This window comes from Panthera uncia (assembly GCF_023721935.1).
Source record: "Panthera uncia isolate 11264 chromosome A3 unlocalized genomic scaffold, Puncia_PCG_1.0 HiC_scaffold_12, whole genome shotgun sequence".
Classification (NCBI taxonomy): domain Eukaryota; kingdom Metazoa; phylum Chordata; class Mammalia; order Carnivora; family Felidae; genus Panthera; species Panthera uncia.
The window spans coordinates 40,315,634-40,339,503 of NW_026057579.1; the positions used below are offsets into that span (position 1 = coordinate 40,315,634).

Below are 23,870 nucleotides of genomic sequence, written 5' to 3' on the forward strand. Positions count from 1 at the left end.
TAGGGCCCAGATACTGCCCCCCCCCACCTGCCCCATAAGGAGGAAGCTTCCTTTTCAAGCCATGTGGCTTCATGAAGGCCAGCTCAGCAGGGCCACCTGCTCTCCAAACACACTCCTTGGGTGTAGCAATGCGGGAGGTTGACCCACGGGGCGGCCCTCTGCCTTCACCTCGGGGTGCAGAGGTGGGTGGTGGCAGATCGGCAAAGGGTCCCGGCTGGGCACTGAGGGATCAAAGTCTAGACTGGGCCCTGCGGTCACCGGGTGTTGTCTCAGGGTGGGGGTGGGCCGTCCTTTCTCTGCAGGCCTCAGTGGCCCTCTTTGTTAAGAAAGGACTGTAGGGTGATGTGCAGCAGGCCCTTAGGGCTCTGGACGCAGACCAGCCCCCCACGTGGGCAGCAAGTACCCCAGAACCTGGGCCAGGTCAAAGCCGTGGGGGAGATGATCCTGTCGCGGCACGGCGCGTCGGCCTGCCTGCAGGGGGCGCCCCCGCTCCTGCCTTTACGCGCCCGCGCTCGACGTGCTCGTCCCCGCGCCGCCCGCCGCCGCGCGAGCGAGCGTGTGCGTGCCCGCAGCTGCGAGCGTGAGTGCGTGCGCGCGCGCGCGGCGGCGGCGGCCCTGAAAGCGGCGCTCGGAGCCTGAGGCGGCTCCGGCTGAGGCGGCTCCAGAGGCGGCGGCGACCCGCTTCCCGCTCCCCGCTCGTCCTCCGGGCGCGCCAGCCCAGGCCGCTCCCTGGGGCCCGAAGATGCCGGCCGTGTCGAAGGGGGACGGGATGCGGGGCTTGGCGGTCTTCATCTCCGACATTCGCAACTGTGAGTGGCCGCGGCGCGGGACCGGCCTGTGGGGTGCGGGGGTGCGGGGTGCGGGGCGCGGGGCGGGGGTGCGGGGCGCGGGGCGGGGTCCGCGTGCGGACCCGGGGGACGGCAGTGCAGGGCGGGAGGCGGGGGGGGGGCCCGGGGGGGGGCGGAGGTCCGGGGTCGCAGGCCCGGAGCGCTGGGTGAGAGTCCGCGGGCGCAGGCTCGAGGTGCGGGGGTGCGGGCCAGGGGTCTGGGTGCAGGGGCAGGGGGCGCGGGGCGGGGTCCCGGGTGAGGACCTGGAGGGCGGGGGTCCGGGGGCGCCCCCCTGGGGTGGGGCGGGAGTCTGGGCGCCGACCCAGAAGGCAGGGGGCAGGGGGCGCGGGGCGGGGTGGGGGTCTGGGGACGCAAGCGGGGTTGGTCTGGGTGCAGACCCAGATGGCAGGGGGCAGGGGGCGCAGACTGAGGGTGCGAGGGTCCCGGGTGCGGACCTAGAGGGCGGGTGAGGAGGGCGCAGCAGGCCTCTGGTAGGCGGGATCGGGGGCTCCGACTGGAGTGCGGGGGCCGCGGGTCGGGGAGCAGTGGGGGCAGGGGTGCGGGGTGCAGGGTGGTGTTCCCCGACCCCGTAGGGGGCTGTGGTATCGTCGGCCCGGTTCCGGCGAAGACCCCCCTCTCTCCCCCCCCCCCCCCAAGCATGATGTCATGTCGAGCAATCTGCTCCGTCTTTCTAGTAATGGAGCATTTAACCCAGCGTTTTCCAAAACAGCGTGGACTTTCGCTCAGGGAGTGGGAAGAGCGAACCCTGGGAAGTGGCTCTGCGCGGGCTGTGGCGGCTTACTGCGCCCTGATTAAAATGACTCATTCCCCGGGGGAATCCAGACACTGGGGCCCTAGAGGGTGGGCTGGCTGCAGGGAAACTGCTCTGGCTGCTGTCTCCGTCCCGGGACACGCGTGCCCTCCCTGGAGCGGAAAAAATCAGGCGGCAAGGTGAAACAGGCAGGGAGGCTGCTGGGTGCCCCGTGGGTCCTGCAGTGAATTTGGCTGTGGTCCGCAGAGGGGCTCTTGGCATTCAGAGGACGTCTCCTTTATTCGCTTAAAAAAGGTAAACACAAAACCGGTTTCCTGCTGGTGTGTTTTATTGTTTTCGGTACCCACCAGGTCGTTGACTGATTTGTATTGCCTTGGGTTCAGTGTGTATTTTGATGGTAAATGCTGTTGTGTTGAACCCCTCACCTCGTTGCACCGGGGGCCCCGTTGTCCCCAGACCGTGGAAGTCTGGATCTTCTGGCCCTCCGCCTACTCTGCAGGAAGTCGGGGTGGTATCGCACTCTCGGATTGGTGCCTTTGCAAGCAGGCAGCGTTTGTCTGTTCCTTTGCTGTTTGCTGTGACTTTAGGACGGTGGCACTCTTAATCCGGGCGCGTCTTGTAAAGCCAAGTGCACGTGCGCTACTGCTGCAGGGGACCCTTGGCCCAAGGCTTAGCAGCCTTCAGTTGGGCGTGATGTCAGCCCTTCCATTTTGGTAGAAACACGCATTGGGCAAGAAAGACCTCGAGGCTGAAACCCGTTGCCAGACCTGTGACGCTGCTGGCTCTGCGCTCGGCTGCAAGTAGGCGCCTGCCACGGACTGAGGACTCAGCCGGTGCTCGTTGACTGACTGGAGACCGGACTTTGTCCTCCGCCGCGCTGTTGACACCTGGGCCCACCGTCTGTGGTGCAGAAGTGTCTGTTGGCGGCAGACAGCAGCATCCCCGGCCTCTCTACGACCAGATGCCTCAGTTGTGACGCCCAAGGCCACGTCCAGACGTTGCCCCGTGGGGGAGTTTTCTCTGCTGGAGGGCCGCCGGTGTGGACCAAAGAGTAAGACAGCCTCTCCCCCCCGAAGTCTTATATGAGGGGGAGGGGTGCCTGGTCCTCCTTGGGGCCAGCTCTCCGTTTAATGCTGCCCCCTCCTCAGAAACCCCTTCCCAGCCTCGCTGTGCCCCTGCCCTTTCTTCCGTCAGCCATGGTGCCGTGCTCCTTCAGAGCAGTGTCGGCGATCGTGGCCCGCGTCTGTCACGTCACGCTCCTCCGCTGCTTGCACAGTGCCTGGCATGAGGCATGTGCCGAGGAAACGAGTAGACGGTGAGCCAGAGAGGACTTTGCTAGAAGATGATTCTTGCCCCGACTTTCTCTGAAGGGCCCTGCAGGCAGAGGGCCAAGATGTGCCTGGAACAGCAGGGAGCTAACAGCAGGGAGCTAACGTAAACACGGGCAACACGTGCGGGCTGGTGCCTGGAGACTGGAGACTGACCGAGGGCTGACTCTGGTGGGACTGGTCTGGCTTACGCCTGTGGGGAGGGAGAGGGGTCCCTGCTTCCCCTTCTCCCCGCCCACCTCTGATCTCATGTGCTTACTGGACTCTTGTGAGCTGTGATGGCTGTAGCCAGGCTCTGAGGAGAGAGGGCACTGAGCTGGCAGCCAGGGTCCGGACTCAGCCCGCCTCTCCCCTGTGCCATGACCCACAGCCAGTGGCCGCTGAGTTAGGTTTCGCAGCTGACAGAGGGGTTGGTTTGAGCAGGAGCACCGCTGAGGTCTGTTTCAGTTCTAAAATTGCAGCTCCCTTTGCCTTTCTGAGCTAGAGTCTTAAATTCCCCCCTTTAAGACGTTCAGGAGCGAGCTCTGCATCTGTCTGCACCTTATGTAAGTTACGGGCTTCAGGCGGCTGGCTGGGAACGTTGCTTAGCACAGCCACAGTGAATACCCTCCGGGGTTTGAAAAGGTGCTCTTGTCGTGCTGTGTGCCTCAAGCCTGTAGCTTTTGTGGCTCAGGTAGCAAACTAATTCAGTGCCTCATAAAATTAACTGGATTCTTTTTGATGAACTTCAGCCCAGGGCCACTGAATTTGGCTAGTGTGACTTCAGGGTGTGGGAGTTATGAGTTGTTTCTTTCTGTTTTTAAGTTGGTATTGAAAAATTCGAGGGGCGCTTACGTGGCTCAGTCAGTTAAGCGTCTGACTTCGGCTCACGTCATGATCTTGTGGCTCCTGAGTTTTGAGCCCCACATGGGGCTCTGTGCTGACGGCTCAGAGCCTGTCTGCCCCTCGCCCACTCACGCTCTCTCAAAACATGAATAAAACATGAAAAAATTAAAAGAAAAATTCTCACCCTTTTACTTAGTCCCAAACTTTAAATAAATCTTTATTTTGAAATAAAAATAGATTTGCAGGAAGTTGCAAAGAAGTGGACAGGGAGGTCCCGGCACCCTTCACCCCACCTCTTCAAGGGGGATTTCTGACATGACAGTACAATTTCAACACCAGGAAACTGACATTGGTACATTCCACAGGGCGGAGTCACATTTTATCGGTTTTACCTACGCTGGTGTGTGTGTCTGTGTCTGTGTAGGTCTTTGTGCTTTTGTCACAAGTAGCTACGTGTAACTGCCACCTTCATCAAGACACAGAGCTGTTCCGTCATCACAAAGCCCCCTCGCCTTACCCCTTTAGCCAGCGTACCCACTCCCGACTGCTAGTCTGTTCTGTCTGCATAGCATCTCAAGGGCGTCATGTGAATGGAGTTGTGTAGTATGTGACCCGTTGATTGACTTTTCTCACTCCGTACAATCCCCTTGAGGTCTGTCCGAGCTGTTGCATTGACTGATAACGCATTCAAGTGATGGGTTTAAAGAAAACAAAAGCCCTGCTGAAATTGGGAAAATAATAGTTATTTGTTATTTGGTTATTTTGGAACTTTTGTTTACTTTTACACGTGTGATGTGTCATTGGACAGGCATGTCTAAGTTAATGCATGTCTTTTTTAAAAAGTATTTTTTAATGTTTATTTTTTTTTGAGAGAGAGAGAGAGAGAGAGAGACAGCAAGCAGGGGAGGGGCAGAGAGAGAGAGGGAGACACAGAATCTGAAGCAGGCTCCAAGCTCTGAGCTGCCAGCACAGAGCCCGATGTGAGCCTTGAACCCAGGAACGGTGAGATCATGACCTGAGCTAAAGTTGGCCACTGAACCAACTGAGCCACCCAGGCGCCCCAGTTAATGCATGTTTTTATGCATTACCATTGACATGTCAACACGAGAACAGTGTTGAGAATGTGAAACACTGCTGAAAATGTTGACAGACTCCTCATTGGCTGCAAAATACCCAAGACTAAGGAGCGCCTGGGTGGCTCAGTCGGCTAAGCGTCCGACTTTGGCTCAGATCATGACCTCATGGCTGGTGGGTGCGAGTCCCACACCGGGCTCTCTGCTGTCAGCGGGGAGCCCGCTTTGGTTCCTGTCTTCCTCTCTCTCTGCCCCTCTCCAGCTCATGCTTTCTCTGTCTCAACAAAACAAAACAAAACAAAACAAAAACAACCAAGACTGCAATGAAAGAGAGCGATGGGTCTTTACTCTTGTGAGACCAGTCACGTTGCCAGTGGGCAGGAAATTGTCATTTATTCCTCCAAGCGGGAGGTGGCGGGGGCGGGGGGCCGTGCAGGTGAAGCGAGACACGAGACACTTCCATCGTGCTTGCGGGCGTTTTATTTACTCCCTCCAGGCACTCGCTCAAATGAAGGGGGACGAGTGGAGACGTGTAATTAGCTATTTGGCAAAAACGCGTTTCCCGTGTTCTTGGTGAAAGCATGCAGTTTTGCTGCAGGTGCAGTGATAAACTGGCAGAATCAGTATCAGTGCTCGGCTCATTGTGTTGGTCACGAAACTCTGTCCTCTCCATTTCCGTTAACTTCGTTGAAATTGGGCACTCCTTTGAATTACATTTTAACATGACTAGAGTTTAAAACATTTAGTTCGTAAAATTCCGTGTGTTATGAGTCATAAATTGGATGTGGAGAACTGAACGTAAAACGCGAAGTTCAGGTTATGCCTCTGTGTAGGAAATGAAACGTAAAGGTGGTACTTGATTTTCCTGAGTAATAATAAGGAGCAGAACCAGAATTTGTCGGTCTGCTTTTTAACTTTTAAAGTCCTTTAAAAAATTTAAGGTTCGTTTTAGTCTTGACCGGACATTTAAAAAATGATGACTTTTTGAAAAAGAATGCTCTTCTTGCGAATTTTCTTCTGCATAATATATACTCTTTAGAAACTGATTTAGGGAGCGTGTGACGGAGGGCAAAGGGAGGGACGATCCCCTGTGCTGGGCGAGGGGAGGAAGTCTTTGACCCAGGTTGAATTTTTCTGCCAAGGTTGGTGGTTATTGCTTCGAGGAAATACCTGTGCATCCCCTCGTTTTCCTTCTGGCTCCTCTGAAGTCGGGGACTCTCTCTGTTTCTCTTATGACACGTTGAAATGTCCTGGTGATGAGTGTTTTCTCGTGCCGGATCCTTAGCATTACTTCTCTCTCCTCTTTTTTTTTTTTTTTTTTTAATTTTTTTTTCAACGTTTTTTATTTATTTTTGGGACGGAGAGAGACAGAGCATGAACGGGGGAGGGGCAGAGAGAGAGGGAGACACAGAATCGGAAACAGGCTCCAGGCTCCGAGCCATCAGCCCAGAGCCCGACGCGGGGCTCGAACTCACGGACCGCGAGATCGTGACCTGGCTGAAGTCGGACGCTTAACCGACTGCGCCACCCAGGCGCCCCTCTCTCTCCTCTTAAAATGACTTTCACTCCGTTGTTTCGGCAACAGTGTGTGTCAGGATTTTGTAGTTGCGGAGTTATTGGGAAGGCTCTCTTTGTGGGGCTGAATAACATTTCCTTGGCTTTTAAAAAATAGAGTCAGATCAGAGGGGAGGGTTCCAGTGCGATGTAGGAAGCGCTGTTTCACACTAACACAGAATGTGACTCCCTGGTGTGAGCTCCTGAGTGGGCGGGGCTCTGGGTGCCTCAGAATTTTATGGGTCTGTTTTGCAGGTTCTTGGGCGCGAGGCCGGCTTCCCTTAGCTCGAATTTCAAAACTTATGAGACTCCCAGAACCAGAAGTCTTTTTTTGTAAGTCTTCGGTGAACTCCTTTGGCCACAACCCTGGCCTTGCAGAGCCGGGAAGCTGTGTGTGGTCTCCCTCCTGTGCGAGTGAGTGTTCACAAGCGTGTGCTTCCAGGACACCATGGCCACGTGCTCTGCTTCCTCCCAAAGTCTTACCGGTTCTGGATCTCGGGACAGATCGGGCCTCAGGTTTGGGGCAAGGGGTGGCATCTGATCTGTTATGTGAAATTTGTGGGGTTCGGAGAAACAGGACATGTGGTCCCTGTCCCCCTAAAGAGTCTGCAGACAAATAGGGAGGTGCGTTGTCACCAGTGCGTCCATCTTTATTGAGCACCTCCTACGTTGCGGACTCCTGAATGTCGTATGCAGAGAACGAGAGGTTGTCAGGTGGACAAGATGAGTCCTTGCCCGAAAGCAAGGTGGAGAGGTCCTAGGCGACAGAGGGCACCAGGTGCTCAGACACCTAAGAAAGGTAGGTCTGCGTCAGCCTTTGGAATGTTTCACGTTTGCCTCTGGCCTTGTCGAGCATTCTTTTTTTTTTTTTTTTTTGCTTAAAGTGTGTCAGTCCACTCCCTGCCTGGACTCGGTGTGTGAAATGAATGTAAGACAGATACGTAGGACCGGCACCCTCCTGTCTTGCCCTTTCATTGTGGTCAGCACGGAGGTTTGATATGGAAACCACAAGTGCGGGAGTGAGAAAGTTGATGGTTTTCGTCAGCTTCCAGCGCACTGTGAGGTACATCAAGTAAGTCTGCCCTCAGCTTAACAAAATGAGTGGCACACTTGAGAAAATAGAAATGAGCAGTTTTCACCGGGCCGTGTAATGTCTGAGGTTGGGATGATAAGACTGTATTTACTGATTCTCCTCTTGGCCTTTTTCACGCTAACTGACTTTGGGATGACGTTGCCATGGTTGAAATATCACGGGAAGTTGCGTGTGCCGTGTGATTACGAGAACTTCAGGGTGGGTAGTTCAAGTGGGAGTCGCCACCGGGAGCTGGGGGCTGAGGCCGAGCGATAAGACCGGCCCTGGCGCTCTGTGGGAGAGAGGGCCCTGCACGCCACGCCATGTCTGGGATCGGAAGCGTGCAGGGAGGAGGAGGTGGCCTGTTTCAAAAGAGCGCCCCGGCGATTGAGCCGGGGACGGCCAGATGCACAGATGCACAGATGCACAGATGCACAGTGCCAGAGAGGAGAGGCGAGTCCGAGCCTCGCCCAAAATGTTGCGGTTGCCCAGAAGATGCAGTTTAAACTCGTGGCGACACTCTTGTCCCTGCCTGCCTTCCCACATCACTTCCTGCCACCCTTCATTCTTTTTCCTTCAGTGTTACTGCCAAGGAGGGTGAGGACTCGGGCCCACCATCACCCAATGGGGAAAGTGTGGGAAGTGGAGTCAGAAAGACTTCGGCGGGAGTTGAGAGCCACCAGTGGGAAGGCGAGAGGCACACAGGGTGTGGGGATGGGGCCTGTGGTCTGGCCCTTGGAGTTTGTTGTCTGTGTTAGTGGGGGTGCGGCAGAAGGGCAGTGACGTGCCCACGGCTGCTCTGGGCCCCACAAGGACAGGAAGGTCTTTGCCGTGAGGCGGAGACCCACTTCCCTTGCTAGGTTCTGGCCCCACACGGCTCCCTCAGCTCCCGGCTGCCTCAGGAAACGGGGAGTTGAGTGATGCTGGATGTGTTCATTTAGGATAAGACGTTGCTGACCAGCGGTTTGGGTCAGATCCTGATACTGTACCCTTTGATTCCTCACCTTTGCAAATTGTGGCCTAGTAGAGTCTGGAGTCTTTGTTTTCACCCCCAGTTTAAACCCAGTGAGCGCTGCGGTGGTTTTGTGTATCCTTGTACTCAACACGTTTCCCATTTACCTTCTCACCTGCCCCAGGACCTGGTGTCTGTTTTACAGCGTTGCTTAAAAGTGTGGAGACCAGCATCCAAGTAGGGTTGCCTGGTTTTTGTTTTGGGTGGTAAGGTGTTTTTCTTGCCTTTAAAATCCCTTCTGGTGGCAACTCAGAGCATAATGAGGATTAGTTATTTAGTGTACCTAAAGCCCTTGGAGCTAAGCCTTAGGATGTCAGTGCTGCACTGGGATTTGTGTTTTGCCTTTTCTTTTTTAAAAGAAATTTATTCATTTGTTTTGGGAGAAGAAAGAGCACATGTGAGTGTGCACTCGTGAGAGTGGAGGAGGGACAGAGAGAGAGAGGGAGAGAAAGAATCCCAAGCAGGCTCCGCACCGTCAGCGTGGAGCCCGATGTAACGTTCCGTCTCACAAACTGTGGTATCCTGACCTGAGCCAAGATCAAGAGTCGGATGCTCAGTCGGTTGAGCGTCTGACTTCGGCTCAGGTCACGATCTCACCGTTTGCGGGTTCGAGCCCCGCGTCGGGCTCTGTGCTGACAGCTCAGAGCCTGGAGCCCACTTCGGATTCTGTGTCTCCCTCTCTCTCTGCCCCTCCCCTGCTCATGCTCTGTCTCCCTCTGTCTCAAAAATAAATAAAAACATTTAAAAAAGAAGAATCGGATGCTCAACCAACCAAGCCATCCAGGTGCTCCCGTTATGCTTGCTTGTTTTCTTTCTTTCTTCAATGTTTATTAATTTTTTTTTTTTTTGAGAGAGAGAGACAGAGACAGAGACAGAGACAGAGACAGAGAATGAGCATGGGAGGGACAGAGAGAGAGACACAGAATCCGAAGCAGGCTCCAGGTCTGAGCTGTCAGCACAGAGCCTGATGTGGGGCTCGAACCCATGAACTGCGAGATCATGACCTGAGCCGAAGTTGGACGCTTAACCGACTGAGCCACCCGGGCGCCCTATAGCCTTTTTTTCCTTTATGTCAGGCGCAGCACGACCAACTCAGAACCTGATTTTGAACCCGCACCGATGAGAGTCAGAGCCTTCTGTGGTTGAGTTCATAATGAATCCTGCTGGGGGTGTGCCTCCATCTACAAGTAGTTTTCGGTACGTCTTCCTTCCGTAGGACACGCTCCTCACAAACTCAGTTACGTTTAGTTAGCTTGTAGCTTCTGCTCAATTATCCTTTTTAAACTTTGTTGCCACCTTCTTTTTTTTAAGCTTAAAAATATTTATTTTTGGGAGAACGCAAGTGGGGGCGGGGCAGAGAGAGGGGGACAGGGGACCCGAAACGGTCTCTGTGCTGACAGGCTGACAGCAGACAGCCCGATGTGGGGCTTGAATTCACGAACCGCGAGATCATAACCTGAGCCAAAGTTGGACACTCAACTGACTGAGCCTCCCAGGTGCCCCTTTGTTGCCTTATTCTTTCGCCACAATTTGAGCCGTCCTTGGGTAACATAGTACATACAGCTTTCCCAAGTGCTGAGAATGTGGAGGAAGAGGGAGGTGGGAAGGTGGTGGTCTGAGGGTCCGTTCGTACCGAGTTGTTCAGTTCCTGAGGCTTGGCCTTTTTGAGATTGTCATCCACAGGATGGAGATGTGGGCCCCTCGCACGGATGCTGGTCACAGAGGGACAGGAGATGCTCCTCTGCTGGGGGCTGATGTCTGGTGTATATTCTCTAGTGTAGCATTTGCTGTAGATCTAGTTTAAATCTGTATAATATTCAGTAGTGAAGAAAACATTTCTTTGTATAATGTTCTTGTTTTGCTATACTTTTGGTGCAGCCCCAAGAGTGAAGTGTATTTTGAAGTTGTATGTTTCAAAATTTATTTATTTTTCTGGATTCTGTTTTCTGATAGAATTGTACCATTTATTCATTCAAGAAATCTATTTTTTTTTAAGTTTATTATTTTGAGAGATGGAGAATGAGCATGAGTTGGGGAGGTGCAAAGAGAAGGAGAAAGAGAATCGCAAGCAGGCTGTGTGCTGATGTGGGGCTCGATCCCACAAACTGTGAGTTCGTGATCTGCCCCCAAGCCAGGAGTTAGACGCTTAACTGACTGAGGGCAACCGGGCGGCCCCAAGAAATCTATTGAGTGCCTGCTATGTGCCAGGCACTATTCTACTCTAGGTACCAGGGATTCGGTGGTTAACCAAATGGACAAAATCCCTGTACTTTCAGAACTTAAATTCTTGTGAGACTAGACGGACAAAATAAATGAGAAAAACATGTATCTATTTATCTCCATTCATCTTTTTGTTGCTCTGTCGTGGAGAAAAATACAGTAGGGAAGAGGGACAGAGAGTGTGGATGGTTCTGAGCTTCAAAGCCTGTGGTCAGGTCAGGTCAGGTAGCCTGGAGAAGGTGTATTCCAAGGAAGCTTGGAGGAGATGCGGAAGCGAGTTCTGCAGGTGGAGGTGTGGAGGCCCTCGGTGAGCATGGGCTGCGGGAGCGGAGGGCGGAGCATGTCAGGCCTTGTAGGAATCCTTGGAAGTTTTCAGCACACACGATCTAACCCAAATTACTTTTGCTTTTAATAAGATCATTTGCTTCTGTATAGAGAGCGAGCAGCAGGGACAAGGGTTGAAGTGGGAGACAGTTTGGGTGGCTGTTGTATTAACCGTGGAAGGTGATTCTGGGTTGAACCAGACGGAGACCACAAGCTAAATATTCTGTCCCCCGATGTTAAAGGTGCGGCTGTGTCTCAGGCTTGCCCTGTTTCCAGAGGTACGTCTGCTACGATGTTTCTCACTGTTCACCTGTGTGCAGTGTGGCTTTTTCCTCTGGCTGCTTTTCATGTATATTCCCTGGTTTTAGTCAGTTTTATTTGTTATGTGCCTTGTCATTTTCTTCATGTTTCTTGTGCTTGGGGTTCGAGCTTCTGAGATCAGTGGGTTTCTAGTTTTCACCAAATTTGAAAAAATTTGGCCATTATTCTTCAAATACTTTTTCTGTCCCCGTCCTGCCTTTGAGGACTTTGTTACACACAAGTCAGGCCACTGGAGGTTGCCCCACAGCTCAGTGATGCTCTCTCAGATCGTGTTTTTCGGCCTGCTTTTCTCTCTTTGTTTCACTTGGGCTCATTTCTGGGCTGCGTCTTCAGGTGTACTAATCTGTGGTGTCCGATCTTCTGTTAATCTCGTCCAGCGTATTTTCTCTCTCAGACATCGTAGGTCTCGTGTCTTGAACTTCACTTCGGGTCTTTCACGTGTTGTCTGTACCAATTCACATGCTTGTGATACCGTCCCCCTCCGTGAGCATATGGAGTATAGTTATGATGACTTCTAATGTTACTGTCCCCTGATTTTATGTTCTGTCATTTTTTTTTTTTTTCCCTTAATCATCTGTCATTTCTGGGTCTGTTTTTATTGATAGATCTCCCCCCACCCCCATTGTGGGTTGTATTTTTCTGTTTCTTTGCATGCCTGTAATTAAAAAAAAATTTTTTTTTTAATGTTTGTTAATTTTTGAGACAGAGCATGAGTGGGGGAGGGGCAGAGAGAGAGAGGGAGACTCAGAATCTGAAGCAGGGCCAGGCTCCGAGCTGTCAGCACAGAGCCTGACATGGGGCACGAACCCTGAGATCACATCCTGAGCCAAAGTCAACACTTAACTGAGCAACTTAGGCACCCCTGCATTCCTGTAATTTTTTATTGGATTCCAGACATCATGAATTTCACCTTGCCCTGAATATTATTGTATTTCTTTAAATATCCTTGAGCTTTTTCCTGGGCTGAAGCTCAGCAACTTGGACACTGTTTGGTCTTAAAGGAGGGGCCGGAGCAGCCTTTGGTGTGGGGCTGATTTCACCCCCCTCTTGAGGTGGGTTCCTTCTCATTTTTTTTTTAACGTTTTTATTTATTTTTGAGACAGAGAGAGACAGAGCATGAACGGGGAGGGGCAGAGAGAGAGAGGGAGACACAGAATCGGAAGCAGGCTCCAGGCTCTGAGCCATCAGCCCAGAGCCCGACATGGGGCTCGAACTCACAGACCGTGAGATCGTGACCTGAGCTGAAGTCAGACGCTTAACTGACTGAGCCACCCAGGCGCCCCAAGGTGGGTTCCTTCTCAGAACTCTGCTTGATGCCCTGGGTTTTATGAGGTTCCCCCCCCTGCCCCCCAACCGGCTTATTGGCCCTGTGCCGGCATCCATGGCTTACCCTCCAGCTGCTTTCCAGTGGCTCTTTCCACAGCCGCGGGAGCTGGTGGTCGTGCCTGGGCAGATGAGTGATGAGGCAGAGATTCGAGGACCCCTCTGCGGCTCTGCTCTGCACATTCTGGCCCCCTTTGTCTGTCTCCTCACTTTGGGGAGACCTGCCCCTCTCATCTTGTTTGTTTTCTGTCTCTCGGAGGTCATGGTCTGCCGGAGCCTCTTGTCCAGTTTCTGGAGACTGTTGTTTCGTGTATTTTCATCTATTTAGTTGTCTGAGGTGGGAAGGTGAATCGTGTCCCTGTTTATCACCATTAGCGTTGGGGAGAGACACTGAGCACGCAGTTGGATATCCAAGACTGGAAGGCAGAGAAGAGGTCTGGGCAAGAGGTGAACGTATGGGGGCAGAACTTCTAGGTGTTGTTTAGAGCCATGAGACAGGGAGCTAGCTCACCGGGGAGGCGAGTGGAAATGATCGAAACCTAGCTCTCGCTCCTACAGCTCTTCTGTGTGCCTGGCATGCTCCCAAGCACGTTACCTGTGTTTACACATCTGACATTCATGATGATACTTGAACAGTAGGTGCTGTGATCCTCCTGTTTTGTAGATGAGGAGGAAAAGTGGGGCCCTGAGCCCGGGGCCACGTGACTGCCTAGAAAGTGGTAGAACAGGAATTCAGACTCTGGCTACCTGGTTCCAAGTCTCCTCTCTGAGCCATGGTGCTGGACCAGCTCTCTAGGAAGGTGGCCAGAGCTCCAGGCTCGCAGACCCTAAGCAGTCAGGGGGAGACATGTCCAGGTGGGAGGAGCACAGGCCAGTAAGGAGGGAGCACGGTAGTAGGTCACTTGAGTGGGGTGAGCAGAGGTGAATCCGATGGGGAAGTTTAAGGGAGAATAATTGGAAAATGTGAGTCTCAACCCTTTTGCGGAGTTTGGCTGTAAAGAGGAGAGAGGTGAGATGGTGACTGGGGAGTGTAGAGGGTGTGTTAGCTTTCTATTGTTGCTGTGACAAATGAACACAAATTTAGCAGCCGAGACCAGAACTCCCGTATTATCTCATGTTCTGTAGATCGGAAGCCGTGCACAGCCTGGCTCGGCGGGGTCCTCTGCCTCGAATCTCACAAGGTTGAGATGAAGGTGTCAGCAGAGCTGCAGTCCCTTCTGGAGACTCTGGAGGTGAGGCTGCTTCCAATCAGTCCTTGTAGTGTGGGGGCCGCGGCCCCCTTTTCTTGCTGGCTTGCCTCCTACAGCCTGCTCACGGTCCTTCTCCTGCTTCCCGTGAGGCCCGCCAGCGAATCCCTCTCGAGACAGGATCTTTCTGACTTGGTCAGCCTGCCTCCTGCCTCCAGAGTCTCTCCTTTTAAGGGCTTATGTGATTATATTGGGCCCATCTGCCTGATCCAGGATAATTCCCCTATCTTAATTACATCTGCAGAGTTCTTTTTGCTATGGAAGGTATCTTACAAGGTCCAGGTATTAGAGTGTGGGCATCTTTGGGGGAGTATTGTGCTTATCACAGTGGGATAAAGAAAAAGGAAGCTTTTGTTTTTTTTTAAGTTTAATTGATTTGTTCATCAAATTTACAGAGTTGCGCGGTGGACAAAACAGACAAGAATACCTTCGTGTGGCTTACGTTCTGGTGAAGGAGACATAAAATAAGTATGATATATAGTGCACTATATACTGTATTAGGGGGAAATAAGGCAGGAAGAGGGGATTGCAGTCTAGCTTGTGCCGCTGGGGGTCAGGCATGCCCTGCAATGCTGGTGGACAGCGTGGCTGGAGCATGAGTTGCAGACAGACCCTGGGGTTCCGGAGTCGGACGCAGGGGGCAAGGCAGGTGATGGGGGTCTCGTAGGCTGTTCTGAGAAGTCTAGTTTTCCTTCTGAGTGACAGGTGTAGCCGGTGGAGGGTGAGCAGAGAAGGGAGGTACCTTGGAAGGAATTACTGTGATGCTGGGAATAGGGGTTGGGGGGGGGGGGAAGCAGACTGTGAGCCGGATGAAGAAGGTGAGGACTCCTGGCTGGTGGGGGAGGCAGAGCATGTCTGTAGGCCGCCAGAAAGAGAAAGAAGGGCTAGGGAGAAGGTGGAGGGGTGAAGAAAAGTGGAGATGCAGGGGGCGGTGGTGCCAAGGAGAGCCTGAGCGCTTAAGGGCTGCCGGTGAGGGGAGGGAGGAGGCATGGGGTGGAGGTGAAGGTGTTGAGGAGAGATGGTAGGGCCTCCCTGGGCTCCACATGTGAGGCCAGCCCAGCGTGTGTAGTCTTACCAGGACACTCAGCAATCCCGGCTCTGGATTGGCCAGAATTGGATTCAGCAGGGAGGGGTTTGCCAGCCAAGCGCACAGACAGAGAAGGAAGGTCAGGGCTTAGTTTATGCCATGGAATTGAGGCTGGCTAAGAGGAGGTGAGGATGGGGGAGGGAGGGGAGAGGAAGACTGTAATCGTTGGTCCCGGGATGGGGGTGGCCGGTGGGTGTCGGAATTTGCTTACCTGATTGAGTGAGCTGAAAGGTTGGGGGTGGTAGGATGCCTGCAGTGAGTATTGGGGGGATGGCCATGGTGGGGACCAGATCGTCCACGGAGCTGGGGCTAAAGCCAGAGGGTGGTGTGGGGGTCATGTGCATGGACACTCATCACCGATGGTGGAGAGGGGTAGTGTTCTAGTAATTGGGCAGGTCTTTTCAGTTGTGTGCATTTTTCTTCTTGTTTTTGTCTAGTCTTGCCCTTAATTGTTTTTTTTTAATTGTTTTTAAATGTTTATTTTTATTTTTGAGAGAGAGAGAGAGAGCGTGCGAGCGAGCAGGGGGAGGGGCAGAGAGCGAGAGGGACACAGAATCCGAAGCAGGCTCCAGGCTCCAGGCTCTGAGCTGTCAGCACAGAGCCTGACGTAGGACTTGAACTCACAGACCGGGAGATCATGACCTGAGCTGAAGTCAGACACTCAACCGACTGAGCCACCCAGGTGCCCCAAGTGTTTTTTTTTTTTTTTTTTTTTTTCTTTTTAAAGCAATGCATTTTACTTTTAGTTTTTAAAGTTTATTTATTTATTTTGAGAGAGAGACAGAGCACATGAGTGGAGGAGGGGCAGAGAGAGGGAGAGAGAGAGAATCCTAAGCGGGCTTCACATTGTCAGCACGGAGCCTAATGTGGGGCTCGGACCCATGAACCGTGAGATCGTGACCTGAGCCGAAGTCAAGAGCCAGACGTTTAACCAGCTGAGCCACCCAAATGCCCCTTTCGTTGTTTTAAAAAGTTAGGAAAAAGTTAAAACTCGAGAATGTAGTTTAAGAAGTTAATTATAAAACACTTGACATCTGCCTTATCTCCCCGTTCCTAAACTTAGAGTTAATTTTGATTTTATAGCCATTTGTTCCCATATTTACTTTAAGAAATGTGATTACTAAATTAATGTTTATACTATTTATGGGTGTTTCCCCCCATTTAATTATTATTTATTGACTTCTTACTGTGGGAGATGAGGACTTAATATACCTGAGCTTTCATTTACTCATTCTCTAATATGTCATTTTAATCAGTGTATAGCAATTAACATTTGGAAATATTCTTCTCAGCTGAGATGGTCGTTCAACTTAAAAAATTTTTTTTCTTAATGTTTATTTATTTTTTAATGTTTATTTTTGAGAGAGAGAGAGAGAGAGAGTGTGAGCAGGGGAGGGGCAGAGAGAGAGGGAGACACAGAATCCGAAGCAGGCTCCAGATTCCGAGCTGTCAGCACAGAGCCTGATGTGGGGCTCAAACCCACGAACTGTGAGATCATGACCTCAGCTGAAGTCAGACACTCAACGGACTGAGCCACCCAGGCACCCCAGTAGTTCAACTATTTATTTTTATTTTTATTTTAAAAAATGGTTATTTTTGAGAGAGAGTGAGAGAGTAGGGAAGGGACAGAGAGAGAGGGGGGAGGACAGAGGATCTGAATTGGGGTCTGAACTCAGGAACCTTGAGATCCTGACCTGAGCTGAAGTGGGACACTTAACTGACTGAGCCACCCAGGTGCCCCCTGATAGTTTAACTTTTAATGTGTTTAGTGTTAACTACTGTTGTTTTTATACTTTTGTATTTTTTAAAAAAATATTTTATGTATGTTTGTACGTATGTATTTGAGAGAGAGGGAGAGGGAGAGGGAGAGAGAAAGAATATAAAGCAGGCTCCATGCTCAGTGCAGAGCCTGATGTGGGGATAGATCCCACAACCCTGGGATCATGAGCCGAAATCAAGAGTCATACGTTCAACCTACTGAGCCACCCAGGGGCCCCAAGATACTATTTTTAAGTAATCTCTACGTCCAGTGTGGGGCTCGAACTTGGAACCCTGAGGTCAACAACAGTCGCGTGCTCCACAGACTGAGCCAGCCAGGTGCCCCCATCCTTTTGTACTTTTTAATGCACCTGTTGCGTTTCAGCCCTAAGCTTCTGGATATGACTGTGAGATCCCCCTTTGTGTGGTTGGACACAGCAGGTGGCCTGTCAGCCCCTTCTTTCCATGTTGAGGTGTCCTTCCTGGAGCGGTCAGTTCTGCTGTCGTCTGGACGGATTGTCGGTGCTGCCCTCCGGGGACTTCCCTTCACCATAGTCTGGAGGGGCTTGTCTCTGGCTGGACCTCGGTTCTTTGGAGTCCACGTGTGTGTGCTCCGGGCTTGTGCTCACTTGAACTCGGTAGGAGTGCATAGCAGCCGAAATTCTTTTGAGATACTGTATTTTTTTTTTTTTTTTTTTAAGTATTTTTTACCTTTGTACTTAATTGAGAATTTGGCTCTGGTAGAATTCTGGCTGAAGTTAACTTTTCCTCAATTTTGAAGGTATGACTCTATTTCTATTCTTAGTTTCTAGTGGTCTGAAAGTTTAATTTTTTTTTTTTAAGTAGGCAGAACCCATTGTGGGGCTTGAACTCACGACCCTGAGATCAGGACCTGAGGCCAAGATCAAGAGTCAGATGCTTAACTGACTGAGCCACCCAGGTGTCCCTCTAGTCATTTGAAATTTTAAGATGCTGTGCCCACGTGTGGTATTTGGTGGCATGATTCAGTCTGAATGTCAGAAATGTCAGAAATGTTTTGGGAAATGTTCTTGTTTTTTTTTTTTAATTTTTAAAAAATGTTTATTATTTTTGAGAGACAGAGACTGAGCGTGAGCAGGCAAGGGGCAAAGAGAGAGGGAGACCCAGAATCCAAAGCAGGCTCCAGGCTCCGAGCTGTCAGCACAGAGCCCGACGCGGGGCTCGAACTCACAAACCACGAGATCGTGACCTGAGCTGAAGTCGGCCGCTTAACTGACCGACTGAGGCACCCAAGCGCCCCAGGAAATGTTGTTTTATTTCTTTGGTAGTTTCCTTTCACTTTCTCCTTTTTGAATGATCCTCTAATAAGAGGTGAAACCTGGACCTCTTGGCTTACATTTTCTTACCTTATCTCTCATTTTCCATTTCTTGGTCTTTGTGGTGTTCTATTTTCCAAGACGTCCAACTTTGTCCTCCAGCCCTTTTGAATTCTTTTATTTCTGCTAGTAGGTTTATCATTTGAGGCCTTCTTCTTGTCCGAGTTGTCCTTTTGTGGTGTCATCTGCTTCTTAAAGCTGTGTTTCTCTGTGTGAGACTATGCATTGCTTTGGAGTGTCCTCCTCCACGTAGCTCTTTGCTCGGAATTCCTTTTCTGGGGCTTGTTTTGGTGTCTGGCTCGTGCCGTGCGAGCTTCCTGATGCCGGCTGCTTGGAGTCCGTCCACTCGCGTGCGCCAGCATTGGCCAGCGGGGTCAGGGCCCCGGGGGGAGGGCTCCTCGCACGGCGACGGATGTGCGGTCTCCGTCATTGGGGGAACCCGCGTGTCGTTGGTTTTTTCGGTCTCTCCCAGAACAACCCTTCGGTCTCAATTCCTGCTTGGGGAAGGAGGCGAGTATTCTGAGCCCAGCTGCCACTGTTCTGGGAAGGGGGTGTCTCACTGTCAGTGGGTGTCACTCAGTTGTGCTTTTCTTAGTGTGGTGCCTTATCCCAGCACTCAGTGGTGTCACCAGGCCCAGAGCTTCTGTGTTCCTGCTTTTCCAGAGGAAACCTCTCGTCTGCTGCTGAGGTCGTGAGAGTGGGCTGCCTGGCTGTAGGGTGTGCAGGAGGGGCCTGCTATTCCTTAGGCAGACTAGCCTCCTCCAGAGTCCACCGCCCGAGGCACTTGGCGTCTTTAATTTCTAACCCTTTGCGGGTTCTCTGAGAAGATTTGCTTTTTACCACTTCTCCCTCCTGCAGGCAGCTGGTTCCAGCTTGCTCTGTTAGGCTCAGTCAGTAGTTACCACTCGATCATCTCTTTCCGGCATCCCCAATTGTGGTCCTCCCTTTTACCCAAGTTTTGGACTGATTTCATCTATTATACACACACAGACCTTCGCGATCTTTGTGGCCATTTTTTAATGCTTTGGATTAATCACGTCTTTGGAAATAAGAATTTGACTCTTAGTATTTCTACTTTTCTGAAGAAGTTTTTATTTATTTATTTTGAGAGCAAGAATGCACTAGCATGTGTGGGGAGGGACAGAGAGAGAGGCAGAGAGAGAATCCCAGGCTCCTCACCGTCAGCCCAGAGCTCGACGTGGGGCTCGAACTCCCAAACAGTGAGGTCATGAGCTGACCTGAAATCAGGAGTTGGACGCTCAGTTGACTGAGCCACCCAGGTACCCCTTACTGTTTTTACTTTCTAATTCTCAAAGGAAGTAGTAATACCTTTTTTAATTAAGTCTAATTTTGGAAGGTAGTTCTCACTATAAAGGTGGTTTGGCATGTGCTTCTAAAGGAGAATTTAAAGGGAACACATGATTCCGTGGCATATTTTTCTAGTTCTTACCTGAAGCCGGCAAGCGGGGTGGATTGTTCTTCATTAAATGGAACAATATAGTATATACAGGTTTAGTTTGCTAAACCCAGTGCTCTGAAACCCAGATATCAAAGCTAGGGAGCTAGGTGTCTGATAGGATTTTGTTCCACAGACATGATCTGTGTTGATGAGGCAGTTTCTTGCTGGTAATGGAATATAGTAAATGGAAACTTCTCTCTCTCTCTCTCTCTCTCTCTTTTGGTTAATTTTTGAGGAGGGTGGGGGAGACAGGATCTCAGCAGGCTCTGCTTTGTTAGCGTGGAGCCCAATGCAGGGCTCGAACCCACGAACTCTGAGATCATGACCTGAGCCGAATTGGACACTGAACTGACTGAGCCACCCAGGCGTCCCTGGACAGTTGTGTTTTCATTTTGATTTGCTTCCGTGTATTTTTTAATTTCTTCTTTAATTTCCTGGTTAACCAATTTATTCTTTTTTTTTTTTTAATTTATTTTGAGAGAGAGTGTGCACGCGCGAGAGAGCGCATAAGTGGGGGAGCGGCAGGGGGAGAGGGAGAGAGAGGATCCTAAGCAGGCTCCACACTGCCAGCACACAGCCCAATGCAGGGCTCTAACTCACAAACTGTGAGATCATAACCTGAGCTGAAATCAAGAGTCAGATGCTTAACGAATTGAGCTGCCAGGCACCCCAACCCATTCATTCTTAAGTAGAATGTTCTTTAACCTCCATGTATTTGGGGGCTTCCCAAATTTTTTCTTGTGGTTGATTTCAAGTTTCATAGCATTGTGACCTGAAAACATGCATGGTATGAACTCAATCTTTTTGTACCTGTTGAGGGCTGTTTTGTGATCTAGCATGTGATCTATTTTGGAGAAGGTTCTATGTGCACTCGAGAAGAATGTGCATTCTGTTGCTTTAGGATGAAATGTTCTAAATATATCTGTTAAGTCCATCCGGTCCAATGTGTCACTCAGAGCTGTTGTTTCCTTATTGATTTTCTGCCTAGATGATGTGTCCATTGTTGTAAGTGGAGTATCGAATTCTCCCACAATTACGGTATTATCATCAGTACGTTTGCTGTGTTTGTGATTGATTGATTTGTATGTTTGGGTGTTTCTCCGTCGGGGGCATAAATATTCACAGTTGTTATCTTCTTGATGGATAGACTCCTTTAATTGTGATACAATGCCTGCTTCATCTCTTGTTACAGTCTTTGTTTTAAAATCTAGCTTGATGTCTGCTAGCAGGATAGATGGTTCCCCATGCCCTCACTTTCAATCTGCAGGTATCTTCGGGTCTAAAATGAGTCTCTTGTAGGCAGCATGTAGATGGATGGCATTTAAAAATTTTTTTATTTATTCTTTATTCTGATACCCTATATCTTTTGATTGGGGCATTTAGTCCATTTATATTCAGCGTGATTATTGAAAGATAAGAATTTAGTGTCATTGTTTTATCTGTAGATTTCATGTTTGTGGTGATGTCCTCTAGTCCTTTGTAGTCTTTGCTCTTTGCACTCAGAGTCCCCTTTAGGATCTCTTACAGGGCTGATTTAGTGGTCATGAACTCCTTTAGGTTTTGTTTATCTGGGAAAGCCTTTATCTCTCCTATTCTGAATGGCAGCCTTGCTTGATAAAGGATTCTTGGCTGCATATTTTTCCTATTCAGCACATTGAATATTTCCTGCCACTCCCTTCTGGCCTGTCAAGGTTCAGTGGGCAGCTCTGCTGCTACCCTTATGTGTCTACCCTTGTAGGTTAAGGTCCTTTTGTCTCTAGCTGTTTTCAGAATCCTCTCTTTATCTTTGTATTCTGCCAGTTTCACTATGATATGTCATGGTGCTGACCTGTTTTTTACTTTGAAGGGAGTTCTCTGTGCCTCTTGGATTTGGATGCCTGTTTCCTTCCCTAGATTAGGGAAGTTCTCAGCTATAATTTGTTCAAATAAACCTTCTGCCCCTGTCTCTTGCACTTCATCTTTTGGAACTCCTATGCTATGGATATTGTTTCGTTTTATGGAATCACTTAGTTTTCTAATTCTCCCCTCGTGATCTAGTAATTTCCTTTCCCTCTTTTTTTCAGCTTCATTATTTTCCATAATTTTATTTTCTATTTCACCTGTTCTCTCCTCTGCTTCCTCCATCCTCACTGTCACTGTATTTGGTCTATTTTGCATCTCAGTTATGGCATTTTTTAAAGTTCATCCTGACTAGTTCTTAGGTCTTTGATCCCTGCAGCAAGAGTTTCTCTGGTGTCTTCTGTGCTTTTTTTCAAGCCCAGCTATTAGTTTTTTGACTTTTATTCTAAGTTCTTGTTCACATAATATTATTTATATGTTTTGAGCAATTCTCTGGCTGTGATTTTTTCTTGAACTTTCTTTTGGGGAGAATTCCTCCGTTTTGTGATTTTGGCTAAGTTTCTGTCTTTTGCATGTTTTAAAAGCTTGTTATGTGTCCTGTACCTGAGAGCACTACTGTATTAAAACTATACGCTGTCCAGGGCCTGGCACTCGAGGTAGTGTTTTTGATGTATGTTGTGTGCTCTCTGTTGCTGTGTTTTGGCTGCTCTGTCCCACTGGTCAGTCCTCTGCAGAGCTCCTCCTTGCTTATAGTGGTGGAGTATTCGGACCTTCAACCGGATGTGCTTTAATTCGTTTGTTGAAGTAACCCTGGAATTAAAAAAAGGAAAGGGGGGAGGGGAAAGCCTGATCCCATAAAAAGAGAAAAATAGAAGGGGGGGGAAAGAAATCCAAGTGGAGAGTCAAAAAACCGTAAGTCTAAATCCAGAGAAAGAGAGAGGAAAATAAGAAGAAGATGAAAGAGAGAAGGTCAAATGGTAATAGAGTAAAAATGCTTGATAAAAAAATATTAATATTTATATATATTATGTATATAATAAGAATTGGCCAAAAACAAATCAGAAACTATGAGCCTGATTCCAAATGAAAAAGAGTAGAGGGATAAAGAAACAGAAAAGAAAAAAAATGAAGGAAAAACCCTAAAACCAAACCAAAACAAAAAGAAAACAGTTGTGTTGGTGCCCGGGATGGGTGGCCGTGCTGGTGTGGAAGAGGGGCCAGCTGTGTTGGGTCCGTCAGTCTTGCTCCCCTCGATAAGCAGTCGCCAGGCACGGAGGGGCGGGGTTTGGTGTCAGCGGGTTCTGCCTCCACTGGGGGTTACTGTGCTACTCTCTGAAGTCAAACTGTGTCGGTGTTGGGGAGAAAACTGGCGACACCGCAATCTCTCGTCCCCTGACTGGATATCTTAACCTGCGCTGTTCAGGCAGCCCTCACAGAATGGCCAGTCTGGGTGGTCGGTCTCCCAGCCTTCCGTGCTCTCGACTGGGATTCAAAACCCGTAGTCTTGAGGGACCCAGCTCAGTGCGGCTCCTCTCCCCTGTTCTGGAGTAGAGCCACCCCGTGATTCTGATCTTTTATCAGGGTCTTTTGCCCTTGGGGAGGCCATAAACCCTCTTCCCAAAGTACTCCGGGAAGGGGACTGCTCTCTCCCAGTGAGCCCCTGAGATCGCTGCTCCTTGCTATGCACCCCGTGGCCAGCTCCCTCCTCCCCGGGAGTGCTTGCCATGGCTTCCAGCTCCCTTCCGGAGATAGCCGTGCACTTTGAAACCTTGGAGTTTCAGCTCCTAAGGATGTTTGCAAAATAGAAAGTGGCACTCTCCGTATTTCTTGTTCCCCAGTCCGTGGTCCAGAGAGGCTTTCCTCTTGTGTTAGCTCAATATCGCACTTTAACAGCCTCTTTCTCTCCTGCTCTCCTTTTGTCCCTCCACAGAAGGGGTTCCCTCCCCTCCGTGCATATGCTGTTTTACCTCCCCCGGTTCACATACATGCACCTCAGTCCTGCCAGGCTGTCTTCTTGCAACCGTGGAGATCCTTTTGCCGCTCTGCAGATCTATTTCCTGTGTGTTCCAAGTGAACTGACCTCAATACAGCTGTGTTGTAGGGGGTATGGATATCCCGGTCCCCCTACTTCTCTGCATCTTAACTCCTCTGGCCAAAACCATTATTTTTATATTTTTTTTATTTTTTAAGAATATTTATTTTTGAGAGAGAGAGAGAGAGAGACAGAGAACAAGCAGGGAAAGGGCAGAGAGAAAGACACAGAATCCAAAGCGGGCTCCAGGCTCCAAGCTGAAAGCACAGAGCCCGATGTGGGGCTCGAACCCACAAACTGCAAGATCGTGACCTGAGCCGAAGTCGGATGCCCAACCGACTGAGCCACCCAGGTGCTCCTCTGGCCAAAATCTTAAAAAGAATATGTGAAAAATGACACGTCATCAGGGGGCTTTGAAAAGAAAAGATCCGACAGATTTCAG

General features: G+C 50.2%; 1 protein-coding gene across 2 annotated transcripts in view; it reads left to right on the top strand.

Moving 5' to 3' along the window:
* Positions 1-585: 585 nt before the first annotated feature.
* Positions 586-23,870, top strand: part of AP2A2 (adaptor related protein complex 2 subunit alpha 2) — an 84,799-nt gene continuing 61,514 nt past the window's right edge. For both annotated transcript variants that reach the window (XM_049652705.1, XM_049652706.1), the window contains exon 1: positions 586-809. In XM_049652705.1, coding sequence (XP_049508662.1) covers positions 743-809 — 67 coding nt within the window. In that variant the 5' untranslated portion in view covers positions 586-742. The remainder of the gene's footprint in view (positions 810-23,870) is intronic.